Here is a 17,128-nt window from a genome sequence, read left to right on the forward strand (position 1 = left end):
ATATGAGACCCTGTCTCAAACAAACATAAAACCCATAGAGACAAACTAGAACCCACCTCTTAATTTGATCAATATAAGTAAGGGGCCATCTAAAATCATAGGCCCACAGAAAAGTTTTGCCAAGGACAACCTGGTGGCCATTGTCTGACCTCAATTTTACTAAGAAGCCCATATTGTAACTCTTGGGGGAAGTTTCTGACATTCAGTATCTCAGGGTGTTTCAAATGATCCAAACATGCACCTCAGGACTGCAGGGAAATGAGAACATAACCTATAACAGGAACCAGAGCCATTTTCAAAGATTGCCAGGTACAACTTTTATCATGGGCAAGAGAGCAGAGGGCCAGCAATTGAAAAACACAGGTCACAGCACCTTTATTTACCACCATACAAACAGATGTGACATGAAACACCCTCAGAGTTACAGAATGGTCTTCACAACCCTCAGGATCTATGGAAGTCACAGGCACTGCCTCTGCCTTTGGATACTGAGAGTGGTATGAAGGAGGAAAGATCTGCCTTTCATGAGGGACCATTCTCCAGCAGGCTTTCATGCCTGACATAGGAGAGGGCACCTGGTACAGACCCTTTTCCTGAGAGCTTATCACTGGCTAACACAATCCCAGAGGGTAGAACCCTGTGCAACTATGAGATTGATCCTGTCACGACGTGTGACCCTATAACATTATCATTCACAAGGTGTAAACAAATTCTGATACATTTATTTATGCGAACCTAGACATAGTCACAGGGCTTGTTGGACACATAGCTATGCCAACTTTAGACCAGTTAAAAAAAAATCTGAACACTTCCTACCAATCAACAATGGTTTATGTATGTAGGGTGCCTGGAGTGTAAAGATGCCTTTGTTTTGCTATCTAGTTGTTACATGCGGAGGAGCTGTAAGTATGCTAAGACAACCTGCTTGCCTCAATCAATGACTAGTGAGACCATGTGTCACAGACACTTGGGGAGAAAGGCTGGTTTTATTTGAGTTCCTGCTTATAACAGCAGGAAGAAGATGCCTCTGTATATTTTAAGCAAACAGTGGCAGCAGGAGAGACTGTACAACCTAACTCTGTCTTCCAACAGGATTTGACAACCTGGCTGTAGACACAAAAATACATCTTTAAAAAATAAAAATGTGATTTCAAAGGCCTTTATTTCAGTGGGAAGAGAATAAAAGTCAAATGCTAGTGATGTTTGATTGAGCCCAGTGCTCATTTGGACTCAGCTCATTCATCTTTGAGAGGATATAAAGGCAAAGAGGAATTGTGGTTGAATTTTTTAAAAAATAGTTAAGAACTATGGATTGCCCACTGTTTCCATGGTTTCCTGGAATAGTTTTATTTGGAGAGCGAAGGCTAGATCTTAGAAAACAGTTCACCCCTAGGCCAAGTTCATTTTATAAGGGTACTGTGTACAAAGTAGTTAATTACACACATAAATAACATAAAAACAACTGTCATAAATTAAGAAGTCCAAGAACTCCCAGCATGCCATCAGCTAAGAGATGAGACTGGCCTGTGTGAATGTGGAGAGGGTGTGGGCCAGGTGACCCACAGACCTGTCCTTGAGTGTCATCTCTTCCTTATGCTCCAACTATGTAACACAAGCTCCAGCCTCATCCTCAAAGCTTGTTCTCTGGAATGAGGTGCTGAGAAAGTGACATCTTGTCTGATATCAGGCTGACTGTAATTTCCCTTGTCCACTGCTGGTTAGTATCCATCTCTGTAGGATGGCTGCCCACATCTGAATACATCCAGGAAACACGGGACCAAGGACAAAGTAAGGCAAGTTCATCTCTAAGTTCTTCTTTTGTATGACATTAAAAACTGATGAGAAGAGTGAGATCAAACTCTCTCCTCACGTTGCCTCTTCATGTCCCTGTGCTGGACTGTGGACCCTCTCTGATGGCAGCCTGGCCTATTGCCACTGGGATAGCACAGGTTTGTGCTAGCCATGTTCCCTCAGAGCTGGGTGTGGTCAGTTTGCATTCACTGTCATGACGACCTCTTCTGCTCTCATCACCACAGGAAAGCACCTCTCAGGTTTCTTAAATCACTAGCTGCGCTTCTCTCCTGCAGAGCTGAACCTCTGCATTTCATAGGAAATTGGTCTTCAGACACAACCACCTTTGGAATTAAGGCTTACACAGAAAGGAAACATGGGTTCACTCCCCATCCTTCATTCAGGGATGTGGCTAAGCTGCACCATAATACATATGTTTGGATGGCAGAGTCCTGAGATAGCTCCGGAGGAGCACTGGGATTCAAGCATGAGGGCTCACTTCGCACACAACTGTGTGTGGCCTCACACAAGGCATCTGTGCACAACTGGACAGGGACCAACACCCTACAGTGCAAACGACTTTATCATATTAAAAGAAATCAATATTGACCATAAGAGGACCATAATACATAACGTGGTTATGAAATAAAACAGACTGTTCATAAAAATCAATCTATAGATGTTCCCGTATCTTTTGTGCCTGAGCTGGGGGCCTCATGATATTTCTCACAGAAGGCCTCAGGCCACAGCTCTGTGACATATGAACTGAGACTTCAGAAGAAGAGCTACTTAACTTCTCCCTGCTTGTAAATTCAGGAGCATGGAGAAACCTGGGTTTACTTCTATGTGTTGCCTGAGAAGGCTAGCCATATTTCAGTATCATCATTGGAGTGCTAAAGAAAACAGATCAAATCTCCCTGGTCCTTGGGATATCACGCCTGCTTCTAGAATCCTGCTATTTGTGTCCCTGAGCCCCATAACAATTACAGACCTCTGAGGGTGACACTGTGGTCTGGCCAGGCTGCATCACCTTGAGGAAACACATGGTGGAAGCTCCTGCTTGCCAAAGGCCATGTCACCAGCTAAACTGATAGATAACTCTGTAATGCTAATCTCAGTGATCTTGACATGCGCACACTCTTCCTGTTTGGTATCCAGCAAATACCTCCAGACCTCAGAGCCCCCCTGCTGCAGCTCAGCCTGTTCTGCAGCCACAGATCAGTAGCTGTACATCTGCTGCTGCTCATTTTGTACCTGGGGTTGTACCGCCTGCTGCTGCGCTGCAGGGGCCTGTGGCGGCTGTAGCACATCTGTCTGGGGCACTGCTCGCCAGGTGAGTGGGTGCTGCTCACTGAGTTGGTTCCCCAAGGGTGTGATGGAGTTTACCAGTGTGGTAAGGTTGATAAAGTGGGCCACTGACTGAGGGTTTGTGGCTTCTGGCTGTGGGTGAATCTGGACATCATTTTGCCGGTTGTGCAACATGGCTGAGCCACTGACAGTGTCGAAGGTCACAGTCAGGATGGAGTTATCTAGCTGTAACTGGCGTTCAGGGTTGGTAAGATGTCCAACAGCCACTGGCTGTAAATTGGTAAACTGAGTCCCAGCTGCAGTGGTTATGGGGGTCACGGTGATGTTGGTTAGGCCAACAGAGCTTGATGGAGCAGTCACACTGGGGTCCCCTAGGGTAACCACCACCTGTAAGAGTCACACAGAGAAAGAAAGAATGAATTGTTTCTGCAAAAAGGAGAGAAACCCTCCCATAGCACCCTCCTGTTAGAGGGTGTACTAAAATTGCATACTCAGGCAAAGGAGCCAGAGCAAGACCTCCACTGGGAAAAGCAGAACACAATGTCCTGGGAGAATTATACCAGTGGAAAAGAGAAAGGAAATATGGACAATCCTCTGGGGTAATGCAGGGATGGAAAATCAAGCAAATGTCATGAGCCAGAAAAAAAGAATGAATCATGTTTAGAGCTGAGGAAGACAGTTACGTTGGTAAACTTCTTACCTACCACTGATTCAAGAAGCCCTGAATGCTATCCCCGGTATCACATAAGAGAAATCAATCAATCAATCAATCTCTCTCTCTCTCTCTCTCTCTCTCTCTCTCTCTCTCTCTCTCTCTCTCTCACACACACACACACACACACACACACACACACACACAAACATGTGCCCCAGAGCAAATCTGAAAAGCCAGGAAACCAATGCTTTGTCATCATCCACCCCAACTTGCCTATCTTAATAGCATGTGAAAACCCTGTGTCACTATGGAGGCAGCCATAGCTGCAGCTGCCTCATACCTAGTGCTGAAAGGCAGATAGATCCAAGCAGGTTTACTGCAGAATCATCATCTCCAAAAAGAAGACACACTTATGGTCGCGGGGTTTCAAATGTCAAGTGATATAGACTAAGCAAAGCAGAGACTGTGCAGAGAAGCCAGCTCAGTGTGGCTGGTGGCTGTCCAGGCTCTTCTTCGTAGGCCCCTTAGGGCACCCAATCGGAATCGGTATTTCAGTCTTTCAAGACTAGAATGTGTCACACTTATTAAAAGTGACATATGTGATCTGGAGGTCACACTTGGCACAGTTTGCATGAGGTAATGACTACGTGGAAAGTGAGGGTGAGACCTGGACCCACTGTGGACACACCCATATGGACACATGATAGGACTCAAGTCCAGAGGAGCTGCCCCGCAGAGGTGGCCGTCACCTGATAGAAACAAAGGCACCAACCAACCTGTTGGATACTCTGTACAGCAGAATTTGTCTCATCACCCACACCGCCTGTAAACTCTGGCTCCTTTTCGGGGTATTCGCTGAAGGTGGTGTCCTCAGGCACTGGAGCCCCAGCCTCTTCCTCTGGCTTCTGCTTTCTCTTGTGGCTGCGTTTGGCAGCCTTTCCATGCTTACCTTCCGCCAGTTCCTCCTGCTCCAGGCCCAGCGCAGGCTGTGAGGAGATTGGTATCAGTACCCACCAAGGCAGTGGGTCACATCTGGATGGGGGCCAGGACAGCGTGCACTGCCTTAGATATAGCCACAGGGCATCAAGTTGTCACAGGAAGTGGCTTTGTGTTCAAAGAGAAACATCTTTAAAGGAAAATATTTCCCTCCTGGGGAACTCAGTTCAAGAGAAGTACTTGTGAGCCACTGCCCACAGTGGGAGCACTGGCTGTAAATGTCTGATCAAAACTCTGCAGGCATTTCTGCTGCTTTCTGTGCAGGCTCATCCTTTCACTTACACAGCTCTGAGAGTGTTGGGAAGATAGCTTGACCAGCACAGCTGGAGGGTGGGGGCAGGGTGGTCACAGCTGGAAGGCAGGGGCAGGGTGGTCACAGCTGGAGGGCGGGGGCAGGGTAGTCACAACTGGAGGGCAGGGGCAGGGTGGTCACAGCTGGAGGGCAGGGAGGGGCAGGGTGGTCACACCTACTTGTCTTCCTTAAGGTAGACAGACCCACCAGAGGCTAGCCAAAGTATGGTGTTGGAGAAACTTTCTTTCCCACCCTCACCTATGAACTGTCAAGCCCATAAATGGCTCACAGAAAGGCTATGTGTGGATTCTACCCATTCATTCCATAAGACCAACACTTGAACTCACGGGGTACTCATTAGCACTCAGGTACAGATTTAAACACTGACAGCATAAAACACTCTTTGTGATTAAAAATAAAATTGTTATAAAAATACTGAGTATATCCAGACATGATGGTGCACGTGGGATTTTAGTACTTGAGTACTAAAGGAAGGAGGACTAGGAATTCAAGGCTAGCCTTGGCTACATAGCAGGCTCAAGATCAACCTGAACTACATGAGATCCTGCTTAAAAAAAAAAAAAGAAAAAAAGAAAAGAAAAGAAAAAAAAGTACTGAGTAAAAGTTCCTTTAAAATCTAGGTTTGGCCTGGTGTGGTGATACACACTTAATTCCAGCACTGGGGAGGCAGAGTTAGGAGGAACTCAGTGGGCTCAAAGCCAATGGGTCTACATAGCGGTCCAGGCTAGCCAAGTACACATAGTGAGGCCCTGTCTAAAAAGAAAAAAAAAAAAATTCTAGGTTTGCCTAATATGGTTAAATTTAATAATCATAATAAAATTCCTAGAAATGATCAATTAAAAAATTGTTTTTAGGTTTTTTTTTTATATGTTCGTTTTCATTTTTTTCAGAGTTGAGAACTGAACCCATGGCCTTGCACTTGCTAGACAAGTGCTCTACAACTGAGCTAAACCCCAACCCATTTGTTTTATGTATATGAGTGTTGCTTGCATATATGCATGTGAGCCATGTATGTGCACCATGTATTTGCCTTGATGCCCACAGATGTCAGAAGAACTATACTGGATTCTCTAGAACTAGAGTTACGAATAACTGTGAGCCAATATACGGCTTCTGGGAACTGAACCTAGTCCTTTGAAAGAACAAGTGTTCCTAGGCATTGAGCCATCTCTCTAGCTCCCCTCCCCCCAAACTACCTGTTTTCTTAAGACATATGTACCTGCACCTGAGCATTTGAATCCATACCTACTACAATAAAACTAAGACATAGTCTACAAGGCTCTGGAAGAAGGACAACCAAACCCCAGTGAGACCAAGTTGACGTATGGTCATGGTCAATGGATTATGTCTGGAGCCTGCTCCTATATGTGGTCTGTTCCCTTAGGGTCCACTTGGTATGTCGAATTCTGCTCCCCTCACACTCCACCCCTGCAAATGTGTTCTCTGCTACTTACCTGGACAATGCCAATGGAAGATGCATCGATGGTGGTGGTCTCGGGGAGGTGGTCCAGATCGTCAATCCGAACAGCGAGGACCTGCATGGGGCAGAAAGCAGTGAGTAGGGTTGTACCCACCCAATGGCTGCCCTGATGATGCAACAGGAATCCAAACTCACTGTGCAAGGTCCACTGCTATAGGAGATTGGCTGCTAACTAAAAAACTCACCTCTGCTTCTGACTCCTAGGCTCAGGACTGACTGAAACTATTTCTAGAATGCTCTCTAGGGTATCCCCCAACCCTGTCCTCTAACCCCCATCTCAAGTCTCTGCAGTGTTATCTGTCCTGGTGGGGACACCTGGTACCTGTCTGTTATTATGTGGTTCCTGTCCTCAGATGGAGGCTACTTCCTCTTTCTGTGGCCTCACGACATGTGCTGTCAGTGAGGTATCACTGCACCTTCTGCCATCACAGGGAGCTGACTGAGCTAAGACAGAGCAATAAGCCTGTCCAACAAGAAACCACAAAAAGGTTTCTATGGGTCCAACACTATACCCTTTGGCATAATACACACAGCTACATATGTGTCAGCTTTGTGATAAAGTGAGGAACTAGTCCTACCTTTCCTTTATTAGCCCTGCTCAAGAGCGTGCTCAGCTTGTGTCACTCATTCCATGACCTGTTCTACGAGCCCACACAGCCTCCCACCAACCCCACTGCTGTATCCATGGTGAGCAACACTCGTCAGCTGCTGATACTCATTGCTTATCTCATAACTAGAGACTAATTAAGTCCTATGCAAGGTAACAGACACAGCACAGGGAAGAAAATGAATGCCCCAGGAAGGCATATGAAAGGTAAGTTGCCAAAGAAACCAGGTGTAGAGAAACTGCAAGACTGAGAGGAAGACTACACATCTGACCTCACCCCAAAAGCCCTCAGTAGAAGAAAGCAAAAGTAGAACTTTATTTATCTGGTTTTGTTGTGAGAAGGTGGTTGGGCTAGGGCCAAGTTGACTGAGTGCTTGCCTAGCATGCATGAGGCCCTGGGTTCAAGGCTCAGCACCACATAAAACTGGGTGTTGAGGTGCATGCCTGCAATCCCAACACTCGGGGAATTGGAAGTAGGAGGATCAGAAGTTCAAAGCCATCCTCAAATACATAGTGAGTTCTAGACCAGTCTTAGCTACACAAGATCCTATCTCAGGAAGAAAAAAAATGATAGAATTCAGAGGCTCCACCTTAAATTCACATTGTACCAGGACAAAGGTGTCTCAAGCAGAGCGGGCACCCTGAGACCTCAGTAGGGCCAGGCCATGCTATGGAGATTTGGGAATGGGTCCCCACCAGGCTAACCTCGGGGTGCTTGCGCCGCATGTGTCTGCTCATGGAGGCCCGGGTGGATACTTTGGTACCACACAGCTGGCAGCTCTGTGCTTCCACCTTGTCATGGGTGAGCTGGACGTGTTTCTGAAGCATGTACTCTGTGACGTACTTCTTGTCACACACGGAACAAGTCCACTGCTTGCCTACTTCTCACACACGTAAATGGGGTAGAAAAGAGAAATGCAAGTTAACAGAGGGCTACTAATGCTTCATTCATCTTCCAAACCAAGCATCTACCATAACCTCTTCTCTAGAGACAGCTATCAACTGGTTAGACCAGTGGGATACCACTGGCCCAAGACTAGCAGGAACAGTTGATCATGGTCCTTGAAGAATGGACGATGGAAAGGCACAGTGGGATTTAGAGGCCAAGGAGCTGCATTAAACCACAACAGTCCTATTCTGCAAGTGTTTATGAAACAGAGCAGGTGTTCTCATCTCTACACACTTACACAGCCTAGACCATCCTTAAGACTCAAGTTACCTGTGTGGATGAGCTTGTGTGTCTCCATTGTGTTCCTCTCACTGAATGTCTTCCCACATAATTCACACATGAAGTCTTTAATTCCTGCAGGAAAAATCATGTTCGATATCACAAGCTTAGTGAGTTTTCAGTGTGAGTGTACACAGAGGACATCTCAGTCTCTTCATGCTTCAGGATTTTTAGTACCTCAGGGTAATGGTAAATTGTCAAAAAAAAAAAAAAAAAAAAAAAAAGAGTATTTATTCCAAAATTTACCCAGAAAACTGTGGCCTCAAATTTAGGCCTTTATTCGTATTTTTAAAAATGACAAGATTTGTGAAGGCCTGAGAACACAGATGTAGAGAAGAGAACCCAAGGGTGGAGACAGCAACAGTTTCTCTAGGCAGAGTAATTCACCTATACCCCCATATGTAGCCTCAAAAAGCCTCAGGTAGCTTCTTAGACATGCAGTAAGAGACTAAATATCAATAGAAAGCCAGGACCCACGGCAAGAGTGGAAATGTCTCCATAAGAGACAGCAGAACAACTGTGGACACACAAAGAACCAGGAATTTTTTTTTTACTACTGACCAGCATACCAACGGGACGAACATGATCAAGCAGAATCATCCCAGGATGCAAGGACGGTTCAATCTATGCAAATTGACAAATGTGATATGGTATATCAACAGGATGAAGGGCCAAAAAAAATCTCAAGATCATCTCTCAAGTCGATGAAGAAAAAGTATGTGATAAAATCAAATGTCCTTTCCAAATAAAACATGAACAAAGCTGGTGCAGAAGGATCACTACCTCAGCATGAGGATATGCATGGCAAATCCACAGCCAGCATTGTAACAAAAGTGAGACACTAGAGCAGGCTCTACTACAGTCTGAAAGGAGACAAGGTATCGGTTCCCATGCTTTATGTCAAGATAGCACCTCAAGTTTTAACACAGCAATTATGCAAGAAAGAAACAAACAAAACAAAAATGCATGAAGAGTAGAAGTCAAATCATCCCTATTTGTACACAGCATGTCTTTATGTGGGAAAGCCTGAAGACTCCCCTAAGATCTTCTAAACTGCTAATGAGGAGAATTACGTAACGCAAAGAAACCAACACACAAAAATGTACATACAAAAAACTGAAGGCTGAGGATGCGGCTGTGTAAGCAGCTAAGTGCTCACATAGCACAAAGCTCTGGGTCTGACCTGATGCACTGCATAGACCAGTTGTGGCAGTGCACACCTGTAATCTCAGATAGCAGAGACAGGAGATCAGTAGTTCAGATCATCTTTAGTTACAGAAGGAATTCAAGGCCAACCTCTTGGAATTAAAATTATACATCAACAAAATGTATCTGCCAGGGATGAAATCATGAAAACATACATCATCTACATGGATAAAAATGTTATGAAGCCTGTCATTTTGTACAGTAAATACACACTAAATTAAAAAAAAAATCCTGAAAGTCAGTAGGGAAGTTCAGGCTGGACACTTAGCAAATGCTTTAAAAAAGAATTACCATATTCAGGACAGGGATTCTGTGCTCAAGTCTTCAGACACACAACAAAGCGTGACAAAAGGCATGCAATCTCTCATAGGCACACATATAAACCACACACTATGTCCATACTGGGGAAAGGAGACAATAAAGATGCTGGGACTAGTGGAAGAGCATATCCTTCAAATTCACAGATCCCTCCAGGTAATAGTAAACTTAAAGTAGTCAAGAGTCCAGCCCCTGAAGCTGCCACAAGGCTTTCCAACAGAGAGCACATCCACCACGAGCCTCAGGAGCCCTGGGGTGTTAGAGTACAGGTTGTAAAGCCTGATGCCACCACAGCTTCAGATTACAAAATACAAGTCATTTTTTTTTTTTATTTTAAAAAGTATACTCTATTTTTTGATTTTTCAAGACAGTGTTTCTCTCTGTAGCCCTATATGTCCTGAAACGCACCCTGTGGACCAGGCTGACCTCAAACTCACAGAGACCTGCCTATCTTTGTCTCCTGAGTGCTGTGGATTAAAGCTGTGCTCCATGACCTCCTGCCTTAAAGTATATTTTAAATTAAAAATCATGAAAGCAATTCCAATCACAATAGCTACAAAGAAACAAATACTTAGAATAGATATAAAGAAACCAATGAAATGTTCCTACAATGAAAATTGTAAACATGACAGAAACCACTACAGCACCAAAAACTGGAGGGATATTTCACATTCACAGACTGTACACGGGAGAGATGTTTCACATTCATAGTCTGTTGGAATGAATACTGTTAAAATGTTGACTCAACCCAGGGATTTACAGGTTCGGTGCAATACACCAAAGACGCCTTTACAGAATCAGAAACACTATCCTGAAGTCTGAATGAAAGCCTGGCAGAAATAACAGAAATGACCTGGAACAAAATGTAAAGAGCTGCAGGTGCCAATACCCTGTTTCAAGACATTGTAAAGTCCTAAGTTTAAAACCATGATAATACTAGCATTAGAAACAAACACACACACTATGAGATCGACCCTAAGGTAAAGCCATGCATGTACAGTCAGCTGATTCTCAACGACAGTGCAATGAAAACTGGATGTCTACATGCAGAAGCTTCAAACTTGACTCTAACCTCTACAGAAAACCAACTTAGAATGGATCAAAGAATAAATACATCTTAGCACTAAAAGAAAACTTAGGAGAAACATTTTAAGATATTGGTATAGCAGTGCTATTTGAAATGAGCCCTAAAGCCCAGGAAACAATAGCAAAACTGTACATCACACCATGAAACTTGCCTAGAGCAAAGGAAACAGCTCAGAGTGAGGAGACAATGGACAGAATGGGAGAAGACACCTGTCAGCCAGTCATCTAACAGTTAATGTGAATAATGTATAACGAGTCAACATTTTAGAAACAAGTAATCCAAGCTGAAAATCAGAAAAGATTATAATGGACACAAGTATATGAAAAATGTTTACTACCATCAGCCACCAAGGAAATGAAAACCAACACTCCAATGAGGAGTCAGCTCCCCCTAGTTAGAACGGCTCTTATTAACAATAAAAACATGCCAGGGGTTGGGGGGTGGTGGCAACGGTGCAGGCCTTTAATTCTAGCACTCTGGAGGCAGAGGCAGATTGATCTCTGTGAGTTCGAGCCCAGTTTGGTCTACAGAGTGAGTTCCAGGACAGCCAGGGCTACAGAGTGGGGCGATGGTGGAGGGTGGGGGATACTAAAGAAACATGGAAAAAATAAAAAAGATCTCACACTGATGACAATGGGATAGGTTTGTGATCCTTTGCAGAAATGGAGTTCCCCAGTAAGTGGCTACGATTTCCAGGGGTCCATTGGCAAACTCATAAAAAGATCTCTGGTGCAGACATTTACAATGGGCTTCTACTGGTACACACAGGGTCACAGTGCTCATGAAGTAAGAGAGCTCTGAGATGCACAGCCTCATCCCACAACAGCCAGCACAGTAAGCAAGCCTGGGGCTAGGAGCAGAGAGAGCCCTGAGGAACTCTCTGTGTCACTACTCTTTCTAGGGCCGTTTGGTTTGAAGAGTTGGGACACCTGTGTGCCGTTTGTAGTGCTTGAGCATGTTGACCTTCTGTGCAAACTTGCGGTGACATTCCTTGCACTCATATTCCTTGATGCCTTTGTGCAGCTTCATATGGTGGCGTAGTGCATGCTTTGTCTTCATACCTGCAGGGAGCAGATCAGTATGAGCGACATACTCCCCAAAACCTGCCCCAGGGCATTTGCATCTCATTCCATTCCCCTGAGGCACCAGTCTGAACCCAGTGGGCACAATATCCACAGACACAGAATGGGTGGGAAAAATAAACTGTGGTCTCACCTCAGAGGGTCCTACTCTACCAGATGCAGAATCCACAAAGTTACCACCTCAGAAGGCCACTAGAGATTTGCTGTGACATTAAAATGGCAGTGTGTCAGCAACAGCGCCTGAGATGATATAGTAAGGTGTACAGTGTGTCTATCTCAATGACATAAATGGTAACTAACATGAGGACACTAGATCTACATTTTTTTTTTAAAAGCCATTCTCTAAAAAAATATTTTTAGCTGGGCAGTGGTAGTGTATGCCTTTAATCCCAGCACCCAGAAGGCAAAAGTAGGTGGATCTCTGTGAGTTTGAGCCCAGGTCTATAGAGTTCTAGGATGGCCAAGACTTCACAGAGAAACCCTGTCTTGAAAATTTGTGTGTGTGTCTGTATGTGTGAATATTCAAGGTCAGAGGACAATTCTCCAGAGTCAGTTCTTGGTAAAGGGATCACTCATTACACCTATGTGGAAGCACCTCTACCCACTAAGCTGTCTTGCCAAATGGATCCTTTTAACTTATTGCAGCCAATCTTAGGCATTGAAATAGCCCAAAATCTCACTGGCTTCAGGGTGATGATGAGGAAAGGGTGAAGCACCCTCACCAACCACGACCCAGTTGGGTGAATAGCAGTGGTCACTGGCAGCAGCAGTAATACCCAGAGTGCTCACACATCAGGACAGGAAGAGTGCAGTCCTGAAGCCCTCCAGTAGACAAGCCGGCAGTGGTGTCATACTGAGTAGGAGCAGGAGGCCCAAAACCCCCTCTCAGCTCCAAGCTCAGCTGGACAATAGCCTACCCAGTCCCATCTCATTACTGCCCATCTTCACCTGTCTCTCAGTGTGGAGAGACTTCAGACAACCCAGCTGGACCACAGGTCTAACAAACCAGAGCCAGCAGAGGGCGCCTGAGTCCCACCCTGTGTCTCTCAGCTGCCAGTCCCTGGCTGGGTTAAGTGCCTTTCTGACTATGGAAAATCAATCTGACTATGAGAGATTCAGCCAAAGCCTGGCCACCAACAGACTAGTCTTTAACTGTTCTTAATCCCTCTCTGGCCCTGCCTCCATCATATCAGGCTCTGCTCAAAACAGTGGCACCAGCATTGCCCTCCGTCACTGCTTGTCTGTCTGTCTTGCAAAGGACTGAAGTCAGTTGGTACAAACCTTATCCTCACAGTTCCAACACCCATTCATGTTTTCATTCATTCATTCTCATAAATGCTGTGCTCTGACTATTTGTGTGCCAGGGACTAGAGACCAAGTGGTATGCTAGACAGAGCTCTCTGGCTTCACAGGGCTTCTGTTCAAAGTAAGACTGGGGGATGAGAGAACCCATAGTATGTAGCAAGGGAAGGGAGAGCTAGGCAGAACCAGGCAGAAAGGGGTTTGAGGAGAGAGGCTGTACTCAAGGTCATCCTTGGCTGTACATGGAGCAGTAGGCTAGCCTGGGCTACACGGACCCTGTCTTAAACAATAGAACATCATCAACTTGGAACATCCAGCTTTTCTTGCAGGCTATACAGATGTCTTGTGGATGATTCTATGGTATGTGATGTGATTTTGAGAAAGATTCCTATACCTGGGACCCTGGACCTCCTTTGCCAAAAAGACTCATGACTCCTAGCAGCGCCCCACCCCTCACCCCCTTGGCTGTAGGCACAGACTATGTCTATATTCAAAGCAAGCTGGGTGCAAGGCTGAACATGCTAGTGGCTTGGGGTGTCCTATGACTCCAGGGTACCCTGTGGCTCTGAGAGACCTGGTGCTCCAGGTACACACCCACCTTTCCCGCATTCGGCACATAGATACTCTCGGATGTTGTCATGCACACGCATGTGCTCTTTCAGCATGTCCTTCCTGGCAAAGGACTTTCCACACTGCTCACAGGCATGGCTTTTCACACCTATAAACAAACACAGCAGTGCCTGAAAGCCTTAGCCCACCCAGAGAGAGGCACGTGGGCTCAGCAAGAAGCACACGTGGGCTGCCTTTTCAGACATGTTCCATGGGAGTCTTTGGCACGAGAAGGCCCTGAGGACCTGGAGTGGACACAGGTGGGTCAGGAAGATATGCTGCAAGTGGCAGGGGAGGCCAGGGAGAAACAGGGACACAGCTGAGGTGTGTCTGTCTGTGCATGGAGCCAGGGAGACTGATGGAGGAATCCTGCTGCTGGGGCAGGTGAGCTGGTACCAAACATCACTACAGGAGCATGTTACCTGTGTGGATGAGTTTGTGGCGCTCCAAGTTCCCAATGCTGTTGAATATTCGCCCACAGATCTCACAGGGATGAATGTATCTGAAAGTAGAGGCAAACCTCAGGAGCTCCACAGCCCCAGGGTCTCATCACCTGAGGGGTTCACCCACTGTGATGGTCTTATCTGCTATGAGGGTATCCTCAGCTGTGAGGGGCAAGTGTGAAAGTTCCTTTATCAATGGAGGTGAGGCAAAAAGGCGTTGTGATCTTAGCTTCTGCAATGGGTTGAACTGTGTCCCTCAAATTGTTGTTGAAGTCCTAGATAAGAATGTGGCAGTATGTGGAGACAGGCATTTATAGAACAGATCAAAATGGAGTCACCATGGTGACCCTAATCTTTAAGAAGAGGAAACAAGAGATGGACATGTGCAGAAGGCTGAGCATGAGAACACAGAGAAGATGCCATGTGCCAGTCAATAGAGTTTAGGAGAAGCCAACCCTGAGATACTTATAAGATCCTAGGCTCCAGGACTAAGACGTACGAGGTACTTGGTCACAGCAACCCTGAGAGCTGAATTCAGTCATCCTGTTGCTCACTACACAGCCCTGAAGTGGCTTTTGACATGGAGCAGCATAAATGAAACCTATTTATGGTGGAAAGGTGCTACTTGTCAAATAGGTCAACATAGCTTACTGTAAGAATCCTGTGAGGAAAAAGATAAGCATGAGAAATGGGGCCTAGGAGGCCAGAAGGTGTCCCAAATATCTGGCATAAGGTGACCCAGTGATTGTGATTTGCTAAGCTGAGCACTGTGGCTTTGCAGAGTCCCCTTCTTCCGCACAGAATCTTACTTCTGCACGTTGGGGTCAGGCAGGTTCTCTCGGTGGATGACCATGTGGGCATGGTAGGTAGCCTTGAGTGCAAAGCGTCGGTGGCAGATGCTGCAGCCATGGCCCTTCTCCTTGTGTACCTCCATGATGTGCTTCAGGTATTCCTTTCCACGGCCGAAAGTGAGCTGTAAGAACACAGGGTGGAAGCTGCTGAGCCGCTGGCATCCCTGGACATCTTTACTACCTATACTTGTATCAACTAGACACCTGGAGAGGGTCAGTTACTCATGCCAGAGAGGGGATGGGGGTGGGGGAATGTGCACAGAAGTTTTCTGTTTAACAGGAAAGGCTGTGGAAACTCAGGTCATGGACTGCTTGGAAATCAGTTATCCTCCCTGTAAGCATGCACCCTGCCTTGTGTAGCACAAATCAGTTTCAGGCTGGTTGGACCAAGAGAGGGATAGGTCAAGGCACCCCCAGTCTGAGGCCAGTGAAGCTACTTAGGCCAGTTCCCAAGACACTGGCCCTACCCTAGTAAGTAGTCCTGCTTATGGGTGTGGTAAATCACAAGTGGGTTCTGATGAGTGTGAGGCCCACGGTTACCATCCCTAAGTCCAAGTGATATGGAACAACCTTCTTCAGTGGAAGAAATGGACAAAACAGTGCTGTGAGTTCCCCATAGCTCCATGATCACAAATTCCTCCCCAGAAATCATGCTTGGAGCAGGGTGCTGAGTACCTGGCACCTCTTGCAGCTGTACTTGTGTGGCTCAGAGTCTGCGCTCTCATCAGAGTTGTCATCATTCTCCTCTGAGGAGATCCCAATCTTGCCAATGAACTCCTCCCGCTGGTGGTCATCCATCAGTGCGATGTCCTGCAGAAGAGTCACAAGCCCGGTCTCTACCACAGTGAACTGGTACACTGGTCATTACTTTCAGGACATCAGTTGTTTGCCTAGTGAGCTATACTTAGGTCCCTTGGGATAGTACTGGGACTGACCATTCTGTGGTACAGGCAGACACCAGCTCTCAGAGTCACCTGTCCAGCAAAATCCCACCTTTGCTCAGGTAAAGTCCTGGAGGACAGCCCAGACTGCTGCAGTACTGCTCTGGACTATGTTCTTCTTTGCACTGGGCCTTTGACTCAGACAGGTGCTTCTCCCACCTGTCCTTACACCCAGTTCTCGACATCCTGGGGCTCCTGCACTGGTCATATTTTCCCTAAAGGCAGGGAGGCAGCAGACTGCCACCCTCCTTACATCCACTGTTCTGGGAAAAGCCCAGGTTAAGAGTAATCTGTCAGGCCCCACATAGGGAGAATCTTTGTTTAGGCCCTACAGCTGGACAAACAGGTATGCTAGTGTAAGTCTGTATGAAGAGATTGCCAGTGCCCATGTGTTAAAATTTCACCCCTGAGGTGACAGCGTGAGGAAGCAGGGCTTCTGGGGACTGACAAGGCCTGACACCAATGAGTAGGATTATAACCTTTAAAAAAAAGTCTCATCCCTCTACCATGTGAGGACACAGCAAGAGAGTGATGGATGGACTAGGAAACCTTCAAAAGACAGTGAACTAACTATCTAGCACGTTCATCTTAAACTTTCAGCTTCAGAACTTTGAAATACAGTCTGGTAAGTACCTCATCTATGTACTAAGAGATACTGCCAGGCAGATACTAGGGTAGGCCAGATCCCCTAGTGCCACCTGAATGGGACCTGCACCTTGAAGTGGACATGGATGTGGTCCCTGAGTACGTCCACTCGGAAGAACTTGCGCCCACAGATCTCGCAGGTGTACTTCTTGTCACCGTGGGTCAGCAGGTGCTTGTTCATGTTGCTCCGGCAAGAGAACACCTGGGGATAGGGAGCCAGTTCAGAAGGGCTAGGTTATTGGACATACACATGAGCTGACCCCTAT

General features: G+C 46.2%; 1 protein-coding gene across 11 annotated transcripts in view; it reads right to left on the reverse strand.

The window, feature by feature from the left end:
- Nucleotides 1-292: 292 nt before the first annotated feature.
- The window catches only part of Prdm15 (PR/SET domain 15), a 59,984-nt gene continuing 43,148 nt past the window's right edge, over nt 293-17,128 (reverse strand). For all 11 annotated transcript variants that reach the window (XM_076911145.1, XM_034514925.2, XM_076911141.1 and 8 more), the window contains 11 exons: nt 16,933-17,064; nt 15,952-16,086; nt 15,235-15,398; nt 14,405-14,484; nt 13,972-14,091; nt 11,919-12,050; nt 8,370-8,453; nt 7,856-8,031; nt 6,518-6,598; nt 4,531-4,740; nt 293-3,486 (listed from right to left, as the gene is read on the reverse strand). In XM_076911145.1, the coding sequence (XP_076767260.1) occupies nt 3,010-3,486; nt 4,531-4,740; nt 6,518-6,598; nt 7,856-8,031; nt 8,370-8,453; nt 11,919-12,050; nt 13,972-14,091; nt 14,405-14,484; nt 15,235-15,398; nt 15,952-16,086; nt 16,933-17,064 (1,791 nt within the window). In that variant the 3' untranslated portion in view covers nt 293-3,009. The remainder of the gene's footprint in view (nt 3,487-4,530; nt 4,741-6,517; nt 6,599-7,855; nt 8,032-8,369; nt 8,454-11,918; nt 12,051-13,971; nt 14,092-14,404; nt 14,485-15,234; nt 15,399-15,951; nt 16,087-16,932; nt 17,065-17,128) is intronic.

The sequence above is a fragment of the Arvicanthis niloticus genome, chromosome 12, assembly GCF_011762505.2.
Source record: "Arvicanthis niloticus isolate mArvNil1 chromosome 12, mArvNil1.pat.X, whole genome shotgun sequence".
Taxonomy (NCBI): domain Eukaryota; kingdom Metazoa; phylum Chordata; class Mammalia; order Rodentia; family Muridae; genus Arvicanthis; species Arvicanthis niloticus.